Source organism: Lagopus muta, chromosome 1 (assembly GCF_023343835.1).
Source record: "Lagopus muta isolate bLagMut1 chromosome 1, bLagMut1 primary, whole genome shotgun sequence".
In the NCBI taxonomy this organism is placed as follows: domain Eukaryota; kingdom Metazoa; phylum Chordata; class Aves; order Galliformes; family Phasianidae; genus Lagopus; species Lagopus muta.
This window is the reverse complement of record NC_064433.1, coordinates 61926030-61948633: the sequence shown is the minus strand read 5'-3', so window position 1 is coordinate 61948633 and position 22604 is coordinate 61926030. Positions and strand designations below refer to the sequence as shown.

The following is a 22604-nucleotide window of genomic DNA, read 5'->3' as shown; positions in this document are numbered from 1 at the left end:
CTTATAACTAGAGACAGCTCTGACTAAATCTAGATTTAGACTCCATATCTGAATCAGAATGTCTTTTCTCAAACAGCAAAAAACACAGTTCCAGATCCAAACATCCAGAGGAAAAAAAAAAAAAGGATCCTAACACAGATCCTGGGAAGTTTTAGGAATTCAAAACTAGCTTACCATGAGCCAGCAAATGTGAGTTCAAACTTGAACTCTGACCTGAATATAAGCTCTGGATTCTTGGTTGTTCTCTTCCCCCCCAATCCCCGCCTCCCCAAATCACTCCTTACAAAGCAGATTTTTATCACATTTTATTTGGAAAGGAACATGCAGAACCCCAAACGTACCAGACCCAGAGCACAAGGCATAATCAGCCCTGTGGGACATGAAACCACTCCAAGCCCAGCCACAGCAGTAAGCTGTGTGGTTGAAGTCCCATCCCTGGAGCCAGCAGGCCTGCACCTTTTTGCTAAAATTCAGCCTAGCCTTGGAAAAAGGAGATCCCAGGGCAGACCCTGCTGGGAGTTCAACCTTCCACGGATCAACTTCATCCATGTCACCCACTAAGCAATGATGGCTGGCTTCAGGCTGACCCCAAGTGCTCTGGGCTATTCTCCAATCTTGCCTAACATTGAGTGGTTTTCCTCACCTAATATTTATTCAGTGGCAAGCAGTTACTCACAATCTATTTACATCTCTGCTGACATTTTCATAGTCGTACTTTCCTACAAGCAGCAATCTAGCATTCAGAATGCTGTATTATTCCCCCCCACAACCAAAATACCTCTCTGCTGTTTACCTCAGAGGGTAACTAACCATGAAGGAATCATCATTTGAAATGGTCCAATTAAGACTTCAGCTTAAGGAACAACAACCTACATGGAATTAAGTATGAAGTAGGCTGCATAAGTAAAATGATGAAAGATAATTGGGAATATATTACATACTTGTACCATTAAACTGATTGTGCATCTTCAAAATCATGCAAACAGGAAAATAGTGTGCACTGTACCATTCAAATATCTAGACCCACAGCAGAGCTTCTTGAGAAGAAAGCTGAGCAATAATCTTATATCTTGAGATACATCTGGAGGCGTTTTAATGAACTTCAATTCTGAATCTAACTTAGCCTGACAATTTTGGATGGAAAATTTTAAAGAGGGAAACAATTGCCATAATGAAAAATTACTGAACTTACAGTTCTCAAGACATCTTTTTCTTCCAAAAAACATTGAGAAATTATTCTAATTGGAAAAAAGAACCCAGAAGTTGTAGGTGTTTCCATAATTGTAAAGCTATTTTCTTCCAGTATGTTTGTTTACAACTTCCCCACTAATCTTCAGCAAGTCATTGAAAAGCACATTGCAAGATCCTTCCATCTCTTGCAAGTTCAGCTCCTTACCAGTCCTTTTCATCTGACCGAGATCCTCTTTTTGAGAATGCAGCCCTCCAAATTACCATTCATCTGGCCCCAACTGACAAAGCAGATGGGCAGACATGAAACTGCTGACTGAATTACAGTTAAGACTTGAGTACTGTTTTGGATCAGGGCCAGAATAGTTCTTTATTTTTATTTTTTTGGCAGGATTAATACTAAATCTTCCTCCAGAAATGATTCAGTTCCAGTTCTTTATCCATTGTTTTGTACTTTGAATTTCTTCATTTGCTTTTATCTTTTGGATGAAAATCAATGCCCAGGGCCTGATTCACTTTTATACTGTTGCTTTTTTATGTGCGCATCACTTCAATTAGGTGTCTTAAAAAAAATCTCAGAAAATTATTATCTGGGTGATTGGATGCATTCATGCACTGCTGGTGTCAGCCAGCCAGCCACTAGTTAAAAGGTCTCTTTGCCCTGTCCAGTTACATAGAACTATAACAAGGTAAGTTTTTTTTTTCTCTTCTTTGTTATGAGATAGAAAAAAAGAAAAATAAATGCACAGGCTCTGGCTTCCTGACAACTGCTATAAACCAGAAGAACTTAAAAAAAAAAAAAAAAAAAAAAAAAAGAGAGAGAGAGAGAGAGAAAGAGATTAAAATCCATTAATAAGTTCCAATAAGCTTCACAGATCTGCATGATTATGTGAGATGATAAACTTTTACGGGCAGCAAGACTTTTGAAAAACAAATTCATGATATTTCTGACAAAAAAAAATTGCTGGGATAGAAATCTGTGGTACACTGGGAAATGGATTCTCATTCACATGTGAAGTGCTGGGAAAAAAATATCTGTATTTTCCTTTACTCTAGTGAAATTCAGCACACTTTGAAGACAACCCTTCACAATGCTCTAGACTTCAACTCAACTGTAATTTCACCATGCTTTCACAATTTAAAGTTCTTTGACATTTTCTGAGTAATGTCTTGTAATTGTAATAAACTACTATACTTAACATCTTTTTCCACACTGATGGGCAAAATTCTGCTCTTTCCATCGCTCCTCAGATGGGTGCAAACAACAGACATCCATGAGATTTCTCCCCATTGCTCTGACAGTAGCTGAGTCTGAACTACATTATGTGAGTAGATTTGCAGCTCACGGCAATCTTCGCAGTTAAATAGGGCAGTACAGAACAATCTTGTCTTTGACAAGCTGTGTAATAGAAAAACTACATCAGAAGCAAAGCCAATCTATTCAAAGTCAATCACGATCTAGGGAAAGTACATCTGGCAAAACCTCCATTCTTTATTTATTAGCTGAAAAATATTTGGCCTCATATAGTAAATAATAGAATGGTATGAATTGGAAGGGACCTTAAAGCCCATCCAGTTCCAACCTCGAGCTGTGGCCAGGGCTGCCACTCACCAGATCAGGCTGCCGAGCCCCATCCAACCTGGTCTTGAGGGATGGGGCATCCTCAGCTTTCTGGAGAGCTTGTTCAAGGGGCTCACCACCCTCTCAGTGAAAGATTTCCCCCCAGATCAAATCTAAATCTCCCCTCTTTTAGTTCAAAGCCATTTCCTTTTGTCTTACTACTATCAGACCTTGTAAAAAGTCTATCTCCTTCCTGGCTATAAGCTCCTTTTAAATGAATAAATAAACCAGCTCAAGTTAATCTTAAGACAAAACTATCCTATGGAGATCATGTTTACTTTTACCTCAATAGCAAAGATAGGACTTAAAATATTCGATATTTTATTACAGTAGCAAATTCCTTCTATTGTAACAAATAATTAATTAACCCTGCTTTGTTTTAATACGCTGAGCACCAAAGTGTTGAGTTGGTTTTTCTCATTTTTGTTTTCCCCAAAAAGGAATGTTGTTTGAATATTCTACAAAAACCAAGTGGTTATTGTATGTAGATACACATTTTCATGAGGAAATAATGTTTCTGGCTAAAGTCATCATTACAAGGACTGGATGTTTCTGGCTAAAGTCATCATTACAAGGACTGGATCTCACAAATGATCCCTCAAACAAAATCTGTAAAAAATACTCACAGAATATCCGTTAATTCTTCTTTGTCAACATTAATATTATCTTCTGTAAGCTATATATTGTCTTGTGTATATCACTTTTTTAGCAAAACAACAACAATAACAGTGACAACAACAAAAGTACAGTGACACAACCTTCACCAGGGAAACAAAGCCAAGGCAGCCTCAGAATAGGTGCATTTTAAGAGTAGACCATCTTTTCACACTTTTCTCAGGATGCACATCAGTGACTCCTGAATAATTCGATCAATTCTGCAGCCAGCACAAGTCCCTGTCCTTGCCTGCCTGATCCCAGGAATAAATGAAAGACTTGAGTCTTTAAAATGGCATCTAATGGCAAAGCCCTGTGAATGATTATTGAGACCCAGGAAAATCAGTGGAAGTTATTGCTAACTGCAGTACTTCTATCTTGCAGAATGTCAACAGAGATTTCTTTGTTAAAACAACTAGTAGCTTAGTAGATCAAATGCTATTTATTTATTTATTTATTTATTTATTTATTTATTTTTCATTTAGATCCTTTATAAAACCCTGCAGTTTATCCCTCTTGGTACACTGCACCAAGTGTCAAAGCAACTATTACTAACCAGAAAGTTTTCCTTCAAAGAAACACCTCTTTTGCCTGTCATCAGGCTGTGGCCTGAGGTTATTCTTTAGCTTAGTCTGACATTTTCATTTCATTTTACAGAAAAAATAAAAAATTGGAAAAATTCTGTTTACATGCTCTGAGCCTTGTGGCATTACCTAAAAATATTCTGGTCAACATGTAGTTTTTCTCCACAGAAAACCAAAGCAGAAGGATGCCAAATACTGCCTTAAGGAACATTCTAATTAGCAAAGAGTTTTGAAATAAGGAGGCTGTGGAACGAATGTAGAGAAGCTGATTGTTGGCTTCCCCTGTCTTCATTTGCTTGGCTATTACATACATACTGCTGCCAGCTGGCTCCCATTTGGGCAACACACGAGCTGCCTCTTGGTGGAAGCAAAGCAGTCTGCAAGCACTGGTGTGTGATGGGGTCTTGCCTGCACTTGCATGAAAAACATCTGGATCCAGCTCAGGCTGGAGGCTTCAAAACTCCTTCCAGGTTCTGGAGTCTGGGTGTAGCCCAGTTTAATCAGAAAGGAAAGAACAGATACACAAAATTATTTAAAAATCTTAGTTTCTATTCATGTTCTTTTAAGAGCTGCAATTAAATGTCAAATTGTCTTCCAACAAGCAAAGGTTTCTAAAATTGCTGTGGCACATTTATCCAGGTACAACTCCTACAAAGAAAGCTGCTGCCCTTTATATCAGCTGCAGCTTACAAAATGATTTAAATTGTCCGTATATAAATTGTTGTACTTATCAGCCTTTTCCATACAAAGTCAGAACAAATGTTCAGACCAAAAAATGTCAAAGGAAATCAGTGTACCCCAAAGCTTCTTAATTCACATTCTTTGAGTGTATGCTCAGTTATACATTTCTTCATTATATGATGCAAATCATTATTTTCCCATTGGATCTCAGCCTTTCCACCAAACCTTGCCCTGAAGGACTTTGCCATTGTTGCAGATAATCCATCTAACTAGAACATTCCTCTCAATAACGTGATGCCTGAGCCATAAAGAATAATTAATGTTGTATGTAAGTAATCACTGAAACATTCCTATGGACAAAGACTGCTGCTTCAGGACTAGCTTTCAAACAAAATCTTGCAAAACTGAGTTCTAACTGCCAGCCACCACTAAAGAGTAATGCAGATGCAAACACCTGAAAACAAAGTTGAAAATTCAGCCTCTTCCTCATTTCTGCCCCTCTAATGAGCTGCATGAGAGATAGTGGGGGTCAGTTACAAATGTTTTTCCCAGTACATTTGCTTGCATGAGATCTATATCTTGTGCAGGGACAAAAATTCCTAGGGCCATGCACGATTTCCATTGCAAGAAAAATGCCATCAGTAGGCACTACAGGAATCACTAAAAATAGTTTTTGACTCTTGTCTTCACAGAGCCAATTTTCAGCACATTTTTGCAATCTTTTCAAACCTGTTTATGTATGGAAAATAATTTTATGCTGTTTCATTTAAGGAAGACAGGAGCTTGAGATACACTGAAGAAAAGCAAAGAAGGGACACTATCCACGTCCTACTGCTGAAGCATGTGAACACCTACTGTTGGCCCTGAAACAAAAAAAGGAATACAACCCAAGCAAAATCACATACAAATAAACAAAAAACAACCAAGCCCTCCAAAGCAACAACAAAAACCCTAGAAAACCCCAAAAATCTTCCAAAAAACCAGATACCTGAAAAACAAAGAAAACAAAATGAGAAAACCCATCAAGAAATACACACACGCAAAACACACAGAAAGCAACCATCCAAAAGATAAAAGAACCCCCCCCCCAAAAAATTAAGTCCCCACATTTCCCCTCCAAAACACCCCACTAAATAAATAAGTAAATAAACAAACAAAAACCAAGTTTATTTACTTCTGTGACTGAGGATGGTTTTCTTTATTAAAAGTTATTTGGATTCAGGGATTATATCCCTGAATAGATCTGCTTCCCATTTTCTTCCACTTCGTCAATGACATAAGTTCTGAGAAAGATGATAGCTGTGGGTTTATCAGCAATTATTTGTCTTTAATTTAGGTCTCAAGAAAGGTGTTATTTCAAACTTTAATATCTATAGAAAATATTTTACATTAGTATTATAACACTTTGAAAAATGCACTTCTAATCAGTCATGGAAAGCATCTCCCCATTATCACCTTGTTCCTATAGCATTTCAAATTTTCAATAGACAGTTCATTATTTGATGTACCAACATATCTTATTCTCATATTTGGAAAATACCTGACTTTTCACATTTTCAAATGGTTCAGCACTGTCATCCAGTTCTTCAGGACAACCAAGACAATAAATTAGTACTTCCTTGATAATGGAGAAATGGACAATTTTAGATACATTTTAGATCTATTTTGAAGCAGTTGACAAAAAAAAAAAAAAACACAAAACCACCAACATGACCTTTCAAAACAAGTGGTAATTGAGTTTTTAGCTGAAAGAACATGTATATTTTGAGAAAAGCAAGGAGCTTTAAGCCCAAGATGACTGGAACAAACTTTTTAGATGTGAGTGAAGCCCAGAAATCAAAGCTCATATTTGGTACCTATGTTGTGTGATTTTTGTGAATAGAGAATACTACAGTTTACTTTTGCTTCTATCACAATCATACTCTTGGTTTTGATCATAAAGATTAGACTACTTTTTGCCTTGGAAGGCAATCATTTTTACATTATATTATTTCTGGAGGGTATTTTTAGTTTGGCTGGACAGTCAGCAAAGCTTCAGTTCTTACAGAATTAATATACAACAGGAAAGAAGGTGGCTTAATGATGAAGATGGCACAAAGCCATGGAATGCACACACTCCCCGCTTTATAAAATGAAATAAAAATGCATTCCTCTCACCATGGCATCCCCAGAAAAGCTAAGAGGGAAAATATCTTTGTTTCATTTGGAATCCAGCCTAGGAATCCAAATTTTTAAATACAGACATCTAGTTTGTGCCTTTTAAAGATATGCCACCCTGAAACCCACGCTAAATAGCAATGTGCATCTGGAGATGGTTGTTACACTGAAAGGTTCGTGGTTGCCATGGCACTAATGGTGGGGTTCAGCACTGAGGACAATAGTGGACCTCCTCTGAGCCAAACTGTCTCTCCCATTCAGGCTCAAGAGAAGGAGCAATCAAACCCTTTACGTAGCTGCAGATGATGATAGTGACTGCCTCAGATCTCATATTAAAGACAGGCAGATGTTAGCTCACAGAAAGAGTGGCTAACATGTATATATACATATTTAGTTTGTCAAAGCCAGAGGAAGACAAAACAAAGAGTTAAGAGAGACAAAGTTACTTAGGCAAGAACCTCACAGCAACAACACATCATATAAAGCTATCCAGAACTCTGCTGTTGTGGTCAGGAAAACCACATAGCAAAACTGTGTACAAGATTGTACATAAATATGTGCCATTTTTATAGGTTTCTCATCTTCTGTAACGAGAATGAAAGTCAACAACCTGCCTTATGAGAGAAAAACATAGAATATGAATGCAAAATTTTGAACTAAGAAAATTCCTGCATTTCCAGCTGCAGGGCAGTCACTTTTTGGCAAACACACCTCATCGGGATGAACCTTGAGAACTAAACCTTCCAGGTTTCTGATGGCAATAGGACTCATTTGACTAAAACTCCGTGACAGCTCTCAACACAAAACATTTCACAGTTAATAGGAAAATAAGTGCCACTAGACTCAATGCCTCTCATATTAAAATAGATTACTTAGACCATAAGAGGAAGCAGGATTGCTATGACCCATCTTCAGTTAGGTGATGTCTTGCTTCAAGTGGATTATATTGACAATTAAGTTGATGGTTTGTATTGAAACAATTGTGCTTTCAAGATACTTTCAGAGACAGGTAAGATGAACTGCCTATTAGAACTAACTTCACAGACTGCAGAAATGTTCATCAGTTCAGCCTAGATGCTTGTTAGATGGTTAAAGTTGTATGAAATAACTTGCCATCCTCAAGGTGGTTTGGAGGGACCACAGTTAATAGCAGTGGTCAGAATGGAAACACTGTCCACAGTTGGGGATATTTTTCCCATGTTCAAGCATTCGATGTGATGAATATCTTGTACATGGGCCTGACTCTCAGCCTGTGTCTGCCAGAATCATGAGAGGGAACAATATGAATTGTCCTGTCATTTTAAATAAAACAGAGAAGTTGTTTCTGTGCACTGACATGACTTAACAGTGAAAGCAAAGTATCACATACACACATCCATATTGTATTGAAAGTGGGTGGCTTGGGCTACCTCAGTTTGGCTCCTCACTTGAAAGCACCTTGTGTGGAGCCAGTATTTACAAATACTGGATCACTGTTCTCTAAAAGTCGAAGTGGTCTGAGATTTGTCAAGTCGAGCATCCACTCATTAAATGACTCAAAAGATGAGTACTGATTCAGTTAATAGGGATTTTAGACAATAGTTGGTGTTTTCAAAAGCAACTGGAACCTCTCGGGGCCTGATTTTCAGAAAAAGTACAGATGAATTCTTCATAATTCTTCAGGGCTTTCTAAACAGATGTTAAAAAATTTAAAACAGAACCATCATCTAACAATTTTTATTTTTAGTAAGCAGATGACAAAGTCTTACATTGGTATTGGCATTTACAATATATGCTATATTCATCAGAGTTACTTTTCTTCTGTGTTTTGTGCGTGGCACTTCATAACATATTGATGCCTCCCTGTCATGCTGCAAGGACAGCTATGAGATGTTGTTTTGGTGTTTTGGTCTGGGCATGAAATGCTACAGAGAAATGATCTTGACTACAAAGAATGCACAGTTTAGAATGAATTTAGCCAATCAGCCAAAATATTGCTAAAGGCTTATGACTAGGGTATCTCCTTTTTAGTGCCCATTTGCTGTGCAGCAATATGTGTTAAGTGGCTGAACTATGGCATTGTGTGACACTAGCAAAAATGTGCTGTTTCATTCTTGAAGCAGAAGACTTATGTAACAACTGAATGTTTTTTTAAATGACATTATTATTGTGGATGATATCATATTGACTAAGGGTATAGGAGAGGCATTATCAGATAGTGTTTCTTAAGGAACACTCTCTTCACCCACTACCCCACTCCCAATGGATACTGAAATAATGAACAGCTTAAATAAATTAACTACTGCTTGGTTAGTGAATCTCCACAATATTATTGCATTGTTTTCCATGGGGTTGTGCTCATATGAAAATGAGAAATCATAATAAATAGCTTAATCTTTAAGTGTTGGCATTTGCTGTTTTCATTGCTTCTGTCTTACTGAATCCTTTAAGCTTTGCTTTCAGTTGAATGTGAAGTCAACAGGAATTCAAAGAGTTCTTAAAAGATTTCTGAAATTATAGCATTACTAATCGCTTTTCAAAGTAAGTCCTTTTGGAGTCATTCCACCTCACAGAATAATATGCTGAGAAATTCATTTCTGTAATGTCTTTTGGTTAACATTGCCACACAAAGTTGTGTGTTGATTTATTTATCACTTATTTACAAATGATGCCTAATGGTCATTGTTGCCAACTGAAACTTCTGGTGCACTTCGTAACAGTAACCAGTGCACAAAAGCTAGACTGATTAGCAATAATGATTTGCAGTGCGGATGGATTACTCATGTTCTCCAGTAGCAGAGCACCACAGAGGCTCAGAGTTGGTCACCAGCTTGGGCTAACTACTGTAATGCCAGAACAAGATAATTTCCCTCTCCAGCTATTTACTGAATGGAAAAGAGAGTCACAGGCTGTGTGATTCTTTCATGGCCTTAGACACGAATCTTGGGAGAGTTCCAAATGTATTTAGATGACACTAATGCTACTGGAGTTAAGTATCCAAACAATTGCTGCTTTTCCTCTCCAGATCTTGCCCCCAAATACTGTGGTGAAAAATAGTGATATATAATCTCAGACACCATTCATCAAAACAGCACCAAAGAATATATATGTATATGAGGGGAGCGGAGGGGCAGTGCTGAGCTCTGCTCTGTGTGACAGCAACAGGGCCTGAGGGAACGGCATGGAGCTGCGTCAGGGGAGGGCAGCTGGGAGTTAGGGACAGGGTCTGCTCAGGGTGGTGGGCATGGCCACACATGCCAGAGTTCAAGGAGAGTTTGGACCACACTCTCAGAAATAGGTTTGGATTTTGGCTGAACTTGTGTGGAGCCAGGAGAAGGCCTGAATGATCCTTGCTGGTCCTGTCCAACTCAGGATATTCTATGATCCTCTGAAACTCTGAGTAAAGTGATTGGAGTTTTCAAGCCTCACAGAGAGTGTATCACATAATTCCTGCCTGAAAAAGGCACTTGCTATTTTTCTTCTGAGATATTTGTATGACATGTCACCATCACATTGATATGAACTGTGCACAGGCCATTGCAGTTGCTGAGCATTTGGATGTGGAAAAGTTATTCCCCATTACAACACTCTTCTTTTCCTGGAAGACAACTGATTGATATAGATACAGAAGAGCAAAGATTGTCAAAATGTCATTTTGATCATGATAGACAGTGGGCATAACGTATTTGTAGACAAACACTTGTCAAGATGATTTTAAGAGTGACAGCATGGAAGAATTTTAAGGGCTAGATGTGAAGGAGGATAATGAACTATCTTTACATTAGCTCCTCTCAAGCACAGCAGACAGGACAGAGGAAAGAACACAGCACAGTTCTGGAGATTTTATAAATGTTAATGGATTTCATAAACAATGCAGCAGACTTTTACAAGTAGAAGTAGTCATCAGTGAGAAATCAACATAAAAGTTTTGTCTTCTTAGGAAACAAAAACAAAAACAAAAACAAAACTGATTTTCTGTTAATGCAGTGGTCTGTCCAACCTGAAATGAAACATTTCATTCTCGGTAGCTTAGAAAGAAAAGCTGAGAAAATTATAAGCATGGCGACAGTTTCTTCATCTTCCTCCCTTTTATATTCACCCTTTAGCCAGTGGAGGGTACAGGACACCAAAATGAATTTCCCCTTTTTCTCAAGGATTCCAAATCCATCTTGCCCCAAATAAGGTTGTAGCCTATCAATGAAGACCATATTGCTTTGAGGCAGAATGCTATGATTTCATTACGTTAATATTTTCCTGAACAAAACCAAATATTCTTTGTGGCAGGGTCTTCTATAATTGTTTTCATCTTAACTGCAGGGCTGCAAGGCTGGCCCTTTCAGTCATGTCTATGGATGATCCCTGACAGCCCCCTGAATTCCCATACTGCTACACATCTGCATTCACTACCCCCACAGCACCTTCCTGTTCATACTAGCAGCCATTTCAGGAAGGACCCAGGCTGAAAAGCTATGGCTGATGTTGGCCATAGCCACATTTCCACAAGACAGCATGGGATACATATTGTCATACACTGCTGGGAAGGCAGACATGGTCTATGCTGAAGAACAATTCACACTCAAGATTTCCTTTGCTGTGCCTCTGTGAGCTCTGTTAGTCCCTAGCACCTGAGAATGGGCTAGAAACTGATCAGCCTGAGTAGGAAGTAAATCTGAATTTTATAAGGCATAGATAATTACTCCTAGTTAAAATCCGGAACAGCCTCTCTCTCTCTTTAATACAAGTATAGAAGCTGTGTATATAACATACAATAGCCATATATACCCATTTATATACTGCAGTCACTAGGGCACTCATGTGAAGAGGCACACCCCAACAAATCTACTGCTTGGATTCAGAGTGGGAGATTGAAGTGTGGCCTCCTGCCTCTCTGGGCATGTTACAGTGTGTTCAAAGTGAATATTCTTCAGTCTTACTTCTATGAACAGGTCTACCTTTTGTATAGAAGCTGAGCCACAATGCAAGCAAGGCCCCAGGGCTGAAAGCAGAGCACTTGCCTGGGCCTGGCTCTCTGCACTAGGGATGTCCCACCCAGCCCTCATTCAGCATTTTCTGTTGGGTGGTGGTTGCACTGAGAGAGAAACAAGAGACAAGAACAAATCTGTATCTACTACACTCCAGGTTTAAATATCCTCCAAAATCCTCTCAGTCATTCAGCTCCCTCAACATATTATTAATGATGGCAGCAATTACCCCTTCCATTCTCTTGATTAAACAGAGGGAAGGAGGTAGAAAAAAGATGAGAGGTGGAAAACTCCAGATGTTGTCGACACCAATATCTGGTTCCACCAGAGAATTTGAACACTGAAGCAATGATGAATTACGATGGAGTCCCTACGGCAATCCAGATTGCAATCATAATACCGTTGAGGAAGAATAAGGGCTAGCATTCATTAACATGGATAGCAAATGAATTTATGGTAATTTCCACTGGTCTTTTCAAAGCACATGAATACATCTGTAAGAAATTAAGTTGACACATCAGTGTAACTCATTCATTAATAAAGTCTGGTATTGCACATTTGTTGCAAAATTTGTTGCAACTGTTAGCAGAGGTTTTTAATTCCATTACTGTACTTCATTAAATCCATAATACAAATCTCTCTATTAGAAGACTATTAGTTGATTTACAGAATATTATTAGGTGATTTAGTTATTAGTCCAAACTTACTTCAGTGTAGAAACTGGAATTCTTTGTTTGTTTTTTCAAGCATGTAAGTATGTTATAATTCTGAATATGTACAAGAGAATTACGGTCACCCTGTTTTTGCTAGGGTTATGTATTAATTAATTTTCCTTTAATAAAAAACTATTAAAAGATCTCTCCTCTAAAAGATGAGTGAGGAAGGAGAAGCGACAATATCAGAAAAGCAAACCATAAACAAAGAACAAAAAGGACTAAACTGTGATAGGGTCAATGCAATCATTGCTGTATTCCAAATGAGTATGTAGTCACAACTTGCCCCAATTTAAAGGCAGACTGATAGGATGAAATCTAGTCAATGGCTCAGATGAGGAGAAACACAGATTAGCAGAATTCATGACTTTTAATGTGAGCAACAGAATCACAGAATCACAAAATGGTTTGAGTTGAAAGGGAATTTTAAGATCACCTGGTTCCAACTTCTGTGCTGTGGGCAGGGCTGCCATCCAGCATCTCTGGCTGCCCAAGGCCTCATCCAACCTGATGAACACTCCAGGGATGGGGCACTCACAGCTTCTCTGGTCAGCCCGTGCCAGGGCCTCATAATGAAGAATATCTACCTAATGTCTAATCCAAATCTACTTTCTACTAGCTTAAAGGCATTAACTCTTGTCCTGTTGCTGTACTCCCTGATGAAGAGTCCCTACATATCTTTCATGCAGGCCTCCTTTAAATAATAGAAGAGTCATTTGTCATGGGTTACAAAAAATGAATTTATGCCTTGCTAATCTACCTAGCATAGGTAGACCTTGTATATCAACATAGGTACCGTGTATATCAACTTCGCATGCACATGTATCACTTTGAAGCATACCGTATAAAAATCTTGCTACTGCAAAAAATCCCTAGCTATGTATTTATGTATCTTTTTGAAAACACGCCAAATGTTTGAAATAGAAGGCCTGAGTCAGAAAACAGCACAGAAGCATTTCCATGTGTGAGATCCACAAGATGCTGTGAAGAGCATCCCTTGTCCCTCTCCAGTACTCTGTTTTGGCACCTCATGAAGCCAAATGAAACAAAACGTCGAAGCCCAGATTCTGCTTCTCTCTTTGTGGCTGCAACATCAACACAGGCTGTTGCAGAGCTTTGGATTAGAGACTGCTATAGCCTGAATTTCAGCAAAGTTCAACATCTGCTTGGTTTTTAAATCTTCACAAGGGCCTGAACTAATTGTACATATAACAAAAAGAAAAAAAAGAATACCACAGTAATTACGTATGTGAGGGATTTTGTGCTTATATAGATATTTTCCTTGAAGTGGCACAGAGTTAGTATGGCACCAGGTTATCCCAAAGGCGAAGCTGTAGCTTCCTTCGCTACTTCATTAAGCCTGCTCTTGTAAGATAAACACAACCAAATGTTTCCAGGATTGTCATCTCAATTACTACACTAGAAATAAACACCTATTAAACAATAAAGCCTGTATCTTAAAACAAAAGTGTTTAATTTTTCTTATATATAGTAAGAAAAGAGTTGAGGGAAGTTATAAAGCCTCAGCATACACTCAAGAAGCACATCATTATAAACTCAGTGTTTCATGAGCTACAAGGGAAAACATAAGCAAAGGCAACATTAATTTAAACCAGCAATTATAATGACTACAGACTAACAACAAAGTGTGCCCATAATCTAATGACAAAGTTGCAATTTTTTTCATGGCACTAGATTAGCATAACTGAACAGATTTATGTACATTGCTGGAAGCCAACACAGAAACATTTGGAAAATATTCTGTGAAAGTGAAGAAAAGAATCAGAATGTTTCTCTTTGAACCTTTAGAAATAGCTGGAAATATTTGTGTTAAATTGTTATTTGTTCTATAGTTTTTCTAACAGTAATCAAGCAACATTTCAGCTCTCAGGAGAGTGCTGGTAGAAAAGGCTGTAATCCTACTCACTGATGGGCTGCTGCTCAGGACAAGCATCCAGCTCTGACCAGGTGCACATGGCTCTTGAGCAGCCCTTGCTGCAGTTCTGAGTTGTTCTCCTAAAGCAGCAGCAAAGGTATTAATCCTGAGCTCAGTAATCCCTTACCAACTGCAGGTACCCTACTGCAGACCAGGAGAGTCTGTCTCTTCAGCCATCCCAACATTGGCATTATCTGCTCTACAGTTTGTAAACATCTGGATTCAGATGACCAAGGGTGATCAGAGAATGAAGTGACACTGGCTTTTATGAAGCTTAAGCTCCTAGATGCCTTTGTGAAATCAGACCTTTGTTATCTTTTCCTTTCTCACAGTTCCCATCAAATTTCATGCCCAAATCTTCTTTCAAAAGTTGAAACCTGCAACACTGTCATCTACCACAGAGTCTCCTGATTGGTAGAAAAATATCACCATTCCTTTCCTGTTTACGCATCAACTTCACATGCTGTTTGTCATGCCAGTAATGTCACACCAGTCTGCTCTACTACCCTGCAGGAAGCTAACGTGATGTCATCACAAAGGAAATGGGAACAGGTTGCCCAGAGAGGTGGTGGATGCCCCATCCCTGGAAACACTCAAGATTAGGCTGGAGGGGTTCTGAGCAACCTGATCTACCCGTGGGTGTCCCTGTTCACTGCAGGGGGGTTGGACCTTTAAAGGTCCCTTCCAACTCAAACGATTCTGTGGTTGTATGATTCTATGATTCTGCGATTCTCTGTCTCATTCCCCATGCAAAGATCACACCCATAAGTACATTTCAGGATCAGCACACCCAAACCCATCAACATTATGTATGAGGCCAGAGGAAGCAAACAGCAATGGACATGGTCCTGGACCAGGCCTGTGGGTCTCTGAAACCTTTGCCTGTGTCCAGGATTGGTGTTTACTGAATTCTTATGCCCTGGCATAAGACTTTATCGCAAGCAGATTGCACAGTGACTGGGATTTTTAATGACCAATAAATTATCTACTCCTTTGTAAAAGCCTGTTATCATATTTAATTTGACAGCCCCATGCAGGGTGAATTCCATAGACACAAAACAAATGTCAGGCCTCCAGACTAGCACACATCTCCCCAGATGCAAAATAGACACTCACCAGTTGCTCTCTTAGGAGGATGGAAAAATCTAATCCCTCTAAATTATGTAAACCAAACAAAGAATGAAGGCTTAAAGCTTCAGAATTTATTTTTAACAAGTAAAGCACAAACCACACTACTGCTTTCACTTCTGCCTTCTAATTTTTTTTGCTTTTGAATTATATGCAGCACAACTGTTTTAGGATCTGCTTCCAAGTGGCACAACATGTAGGTGCTCAGGTCTCCTCAGGGCTGATGTCTCCTAAATGCTGCCTGTGCTCTTGTGTAGAGATGTGGGGTCATCTTTTCCAAGACAACTTTCATTTAATTTTGCATTGAGAAGGACAGAGGGGGGAGAGCTATTTCTTTTACTCACCTTGTATCTCATTCAGATATGGGCTGGAACAGAAACATGAAAGGAACATCCACTGAACTTTAAGTGCTTTGGAACTCTGGTTCACATCTGTTATTCATGTATCTTTACATTGCAGCATAGTTTAATCAACATGGAAGCAAAAGTTGTGCGGTAAATTTTGTCCTGTTGCTTCAGAGCTTTATCCCTGCCTCTGACCTCTCGAGTGGACTGATGCAATTACATGCTTCATTTTCCCCATTTGCAAATTGAAATAACAATGTTTCCCTTTGCCATAATGCAGGCTGGGGCACACAGAGGAAGAAGGAAGAACGCCAAATGAAGAGCCGGTGCTGACAGAAGGCCGTTTCTCCAAACGGCCTCACTTTCACTTTGCTGTTTTGTCCTAAGGACTGGGAGAGACTGCCTGACTTTATACCTTTATACAGGGTGCAGGGAGGTACTGGTGAGCACTAAGAGGGAAGGAAAGGCAGCACTGGAGACGGTCTCGCAGAGGCGCCGTGGGGCCGGCAGGGGGCGCTGCAGCGCCGCGGGCTGAGTGCGCCGCGGGAGCCGCCGCCGCCGCCGCCGGGCGGGCGGGGTGTCCGCATTGTGCGGCCGCTGCCTCCGGCGGGAGCGCCCGGGGCCGGGCCCGGCCGCGCCTCCCTCGTTGAGCGCCACGGCGCAGCCCGGCACCGCAAAGAGGTGAGCGCCGAGTGGGCGGCTGCGGCGTGGGGCGCGCGGAGCCGGGGAGCGGCGGGACCGGGCTGGGCGGCACCTGCCAGGACCCCGGCGGGGAGCGGAGCACCCCGGAGTCTCAGGCGGGCGGTGGTGAAGCTGTGCATGATCGTACAGCCGCTACAGCCGCCGGCGGGACGCGGCGAGACGTGCCGCAGCGCAGCCCGGGAGCGGAGGGTCCCGGAGCGGCGAGCGGGAGCGCTCGGGGGAGGGAGAGCCCCGTGTCTCTTTCCCACTGCCCCAGTGGGTGACGGGCTGTGCCTGGCTTCGGAGCAGGTAATAGTAAGCGAGAGTTTGCTTTGTCGCTGTAAGAATTAACGGCTAACCTGGGCATTCTAGCACAGCGACTAACCTTCATAACGGTAAAGTTCTCCGCGGTTGTAAAGGCAGACTGAGCGCTCGAGGTTTTGCTCAGGGCTGAGGGTCACCGTTGCCGTGTTTTGCTCGATGTCCGAGAGCGCGTTAGGAGGACAGGCAGCGATAAGTGCATTACTGCCCAGCTCTGAGAAATGAAGGTGGCGAGGAAGGAGCAGGTGACTTGCTCAAGGTCATGCAGCAAAGCCATTTATTCCCATGGGGCCTGCTGGAAGCGTGTTGCCAGGTATCTGGCATCCTCTGTCTAACCCCATTGCTTTGCCTAGTGTGTGTGTGTGTGTGTGTGTGTGTGTGTGTGTGTGAGCTGAGGCAGCTCAAAGAAGGAGCACTGGAGAACTCCTGGTCACTGATTTGTTTAGGAGAAGGGGCAAGGTACAAGTGCTCAGAGGTTTTAAACAACTGCTGCTGAGTAATTGAAACCTTTCTGGAATTTGGGGGCTCGAGGACAGATCAACTGTCTGCAGGCGTTGCTGGTGAATGGTTGTAGCTTTTAAATAAAAAACTAAGGCATCAGAGTTAAGGCAGGTACAAACAATTGCAGCCCACAGAGGTAAAAAGAATAAGGAGCCCTACCTGGAGCCCTGAGGCAGATACTTCAGGTTGAATAGGTACCTTTGTCAGCATTACAATGCCAGCAGGAAACAAACAGCAAGAGCTGGAAAGCTTAAGGTAGGTTTTACTTAACGGTGCCAAATGTGTCAGTGGTGTTAGTGCAGTGCTTAAGGCTGGAGTGCAGCTCCGTTGGCATGACTTATAAATCACACGGGGGAGTGGTGAGGAAGCGCCTGGCTCCTTGTAGCTCCATGCTCGTGGTGTTCATCCCCAGGCTCTGCACTGACGTCACGATGACACGGTGAAGCCGAAGACAGGATCTGGGGAACGCTGCTTCTGCTTCAGTTTTGATCATCAAGTGAATTTGTTGACACTGTGTTCCTCCAGCATGGCTAAGAGTGCAGAAGTGAAGCTGGCGATCTTTGGTCGAGCTGGCGTGGGCAAATCAGGTATGTCTGCTGTCTGCTTTTCCTTCTGCTTGTCAGCAGGTAACTTTTTGCTCCCTCTGTGCAGCACCGTGCAAACTCTTTGTGCGATAGGACAGCTGTGAACTTAGTCTTGTCAGAGAGGGCAGGATAAGGCCAGGGCTTCTCTCCCTTGCTTTTTACACTATTGTCTCCAGATTCTCCAAAATTAAAGTAGGTTCATTGCTTTAAGATAGAAAACAGAAAACTTCACACCCCAACTCCATCCTACTTCTCATTAAGGCAAGATTCCTCTTTTCCACGGGAACTGAGGGAATGAGTATTATTCAAGTTGTCCCTTCAAAACCTGTGCTATATTAAGGTTTTATGTTTCTTATTTACATTATCTATATTGCAATCTGTCCAGGATCAGATTCTCTGTTAAGTGTTGGATGGCTTCTGATAGGTGTTTATTGCTGTAATTTGTGTTTATTTCAGTGGAGCATTTTCAGTTTGACACCTCAAAGGATCTTTGTTTTGAGAGTTCTCTTAGGTTTACATATTTACCAAGAAATCAAGAAATGTGATGTGTTAAGTTTGCTTTGAGAGAGACCATTTGAGAAATAAGCAAAGCCTGGAGAGTTCATATTGTAGAAACACAAGGGGGAGGCATAAATGTGAAAAATCCTTTTCTGTAGACAGCCTTTTCCTCAGTGAGATAAATGAGCGCAATGCTAGGGGTTGCATGCTTCCTCAGGCAGTTTGATGGTGTTGCATTAACTTGGCACCTCAAGGACCACTCTCACATGTCCTTGCACCACAAAGATGAAAAAACAGGAAGATTCAGGCCACTCATGCTCCTGTGCCAGCTTGGGAATTGTAAGGTGTTGCTTACATGAGAGAAACCTGCACTAGAGAAGCCAGGATTAGGACCTACTTTTAAGAGCATTAGGCTGACTCCCAAGTGCTGACAGCCAGCTCCATTTCCCCAAGGTCACTTTTATGTTGGAAGTGTCGAGGTTGTGTCCCGCAAGCTGCTTATTATGGTTTAGTTAACTTGGGAAGCAGTTTATGAAAGTATGCTTACCCCGAAGGTCTTTTAGCAGAACGCTATCAGTGAAAGAGTTCTGTCAGCCTTCAGGAAAAAAGGCGTATATGAGGCAGAGGTCATTAGAGATTACACCACTTACACAAAGCCAGCACAGATTAAATTCTACCTGTTTGAATAAAATACCTGAGGGAATGCTGTTAATACACTGGGATACGTTTAAACCGTGCCTTCTCTCCTGTTGCTCTCACTTCTGCCACACCTTCTTCTCACATACCTTATGAACTGGAAACACTTTAATAAATCTGCTGCTGTATTTTGCTGCTCCCTCCAAGTTTTGCAAGTAACTTTAGTGGTTCCTTTGGTTCAACTTGTACTTGGTTCATGGTTTCAGTGGTTGTCCAGTCTTTTGGGTGGATTCAAAACAATGCAAGGGGACCTTGAAACATTTTCAGGAAAACTGAAGTACTAAAAATGTCCCTGCATCCTGATCATGGAATCATTAAGGTTGGAAACAACCACTGAGGTCATCTAGTTCGACCGTCTGCCTACTATCAATATTGCGCACTAAACCATGTCCCTTAGTACAACATCTATGTGTTTCTTGAACACCTCCAGGGATGAGCACTCCACCACCGCCCTGGGCAGCCTGTTCCATTGCAACATCACTCTTTGTGAGAAAAAAATTGTTTCTAATATCCAAACTGGGTATAGGGGTGCCTGGTAATGCTGCAGAGCCTCCTCACCCCCTTAAATTCACCTTTGTTGTGCTGCCCACATATTTGTGCCTTCATTTCAACACAGCTTTCCCTGGTGCAACTTGAGGCCATTCCCTCTTGTCCAGTTGCTGTTACCTGGGAGAAGAGGCCAACCTCCACTTTGCCACAGCCTCCTTCCAGGGAGTTATAGAGAGCAATGAGGTCTCCCCTGAGCCTCCTCTTCTCCAGACTAAATCCCAGTTCTCTCAGCCACTCTTCCTAGACTTGTGCTCTGATAACCCTGGCCATCTGAGAACTTATATTTAAGAATGCAAAGCTGCCAATTAGGTTAAAATGCCTCACCAGCAAAAGATCAACAAAAACCTTTCATTTTTATCTGTTGTATCTTTTTTTTTTTTAAACAGATTTCACTAAACCACAATTTTATGTTAGAAATGTTGTCATGTAGTCCTGAAACTGAGTGGGAGATTGTTTTTAATGCAAATCTATTAAACATCCTAGTTTCAGAGTCCCTTTTCACTTTTTTTTTTTTTTTTCTCTTTTCCTTTAAGATGCAGAGAGGAGTTACATAAAATATGACTAAGGTCTCCTCTTTTTAACTGTGACCACGCATGTGAAGCTGTGTGGAAATGAAGGCACAAATATGTGGGCAGCACAACAAAGGTGAATTTAAGGGGTTGGGGAAGCTCTGGAGCATTATCAGGCACCCCTACAGAGCAGCAACTGCATCCCAGAATTTCCATCTATGAAAAACTCTCTTGTATGTTCCCATAAAAGGATCCAGTTAAACAACTCAGCCAATTCCAGAGCAGTAAGTGGGGGGCTGGCAGTGGTGGTGTCTGAAAGTACCTATTTGGTTGTAGTCAACAGTAGCAACATGGAAACTGTTAGACCTTTGTTGAAAGCAGAGCTGCACACTAAGTAATCTCCAGATAGCTGGGTTTGGCAGTTAAGTATTCTACTATATTAATGTATTTTTTTAGAGTCTCCATGTAATTTCCTATCAATGACAGGAGTTTGTGATGCATTGTGGAGACAGTGTCCTGTGGCCATAGGTTCCTAGCATTGGCTTGGCCAGACAGCTGAAAGATAAGCCAGACTGTAGAAGCAAGAATGCAAGACGGGACAATGGACCAGACTGGATATGTATGATGAAAAGGAGACACTGGGTGATAAATAAAGTCACTGTAATTGCTGGATAGTCATGCCAAAATATGGTTGCTGGCCTGTTTTCTTGGCTCATCTTTGCTTGCTGAGGAAGAGCCAGGCATTTGGTCCTTAATCTGTAAGTGGCTTCACCACTTCACAGCATCTGTGAAGTTACAAACACGTACTGTAATTCCTTTCCCAGTTCCAGAGTAGGTCTTTGGATCAGTGAATCAAAGCAGTTATGATGAAATAAGTATTGTGCTGGGATGGGACGCATGGAGAATTATAACTGTCCTTCATGCACCACGAAAGTCAGTTTAGTTGTTACCCATACTGAGAGGCAGTGAACATCCTAATCTTGTTATTAATGCTACACATCTGTTTAATAAGGTGCAAGGCTCCTTGTTCTGCAAGTACTCCCTTTCAATTAATCCAACTCTCTCACCCGGGAGGGAGCTGCTAACCCAATGTTCCCAACCAGAATGCTGTTCACAAGTCAGAGGAGTGAGAGCATCCCAAAGAATGAATCCTGAAGTTAAAGCCAAGAAAAATAAACCTTTTCTCTACTTTCTTGTTTCTTATCAAGTTTCCATAGTTCAAAGGTTTTGAAAACAAACCAGGGAACAGCAAGTCCGAGTGTCAGCATTTACTGTTCTCCTCCTTTTCGTTGCCTCCCCGCTGTCAGCAGAAGGCCAGCAGAATTAACTGATCAACTCAGCCATCCTGCGTTTGTATTTAATGTAGACCTAAACCTTTCAAATAGAAACAGAGAAATAAACCAACTCAGAAGGGCAACTAAGAGTGCGCTGTTAAGGCAGTTAGATCAGAATTGCACTAAGCTGTAAATCAACTTGAGTTTCTCCTGGTCACCAGTTCACCAGGTACAAGCATTCTAGCTCGACCCACTCTTATCCAGGGGACTGGTTGCTTCATTCTCCCAGTTTTGGAGAATAAAAGTTGCTTTAAATGAGCTGAAAAAAGAACAGATGAGGAACTCTGTGCCAAGGAGCTCTTTGCTGCTGCTTCACTCAGGAAGAGGGAGCAGAGTCCCGTGGGTGGAAAGGGGCACTGCTATGCTCTCCTATAGGTAACAGGCTGTCTTCTCCCCATTTGGGCTAGAGTCAAGTGGCACTGAGAAGGAAAGAGCTTTATAAGCTCTTTTCTCTATGTCCAAGAGGAGCTTGGAGGGAGGGGAGAATTAAAACTGATGTGAATTACTTAAGCATTGCTATTTAAATTGTTCTTCTATTGAATCCTGCGGCTTCATTCCTATGGTAACAAAAGCTAGAATTTCCTAAATAGCTCCTTTTAAAAATATAGAAGTAACAATTAATGAAGACTTAAAGGCCTTGTTCTCCCATGTCATCACAAGGTACAGTATGTGCCCAGAAAGCTGCAGAGGAGTGAAAATGTATTAACTAGGAATGTATTAACTAGGAAAGAAAAGAAGGGCATGTACTGGATAGCAGCATGGCTGATGCTTTTCCAACTCATAACTCAGTTGACTGTGAATGCTCAAAATACCTCTGCTTAGAAGCCCTTATATTTTGGCCAAAAAAGAGAGAATGTCCAGCTGTGGCATGTGCTTTCCAACTTGATTTTTTGCGCAGTATGTGCCAGGCTAAACACTTCAAGTTTGTGTGTTTGCATGAATGGTGCGGTGCGCTCAGCCACGG

The 22604-nt window shown here is 41.1% G+C and overlaps 1 protein-coding gene across 3 annotated transcripts in view; it reads left to right on the top strand.

Moving 5' to 3' along the window:
- The first annotated feature begins 16536 nt into the window (after positions 1-16536).
- RERG (RAS like estrogen regulated growth inhibitor) overlaps positions 16537-22604 on the top strand; it is a 107110-nt gene continuing 101042 nt past the window's right edge. The window contains exons 1-2 of one of the 3 annotated variants that reach the window (XM_048966538.1): positions 16537-16648; positions 17883-18057. In XM_048966538.1, the coding sequence (XP_048822495.1) occupies positions 17997-18057 (61 nt within the window). In that variant the 5' untranslated portion in view covers positions 16537-16648; positions 17883-17996. The other 2 variants (XM_048966529.1, XM_048966548.1) reach the window with 2 other exon arrangements.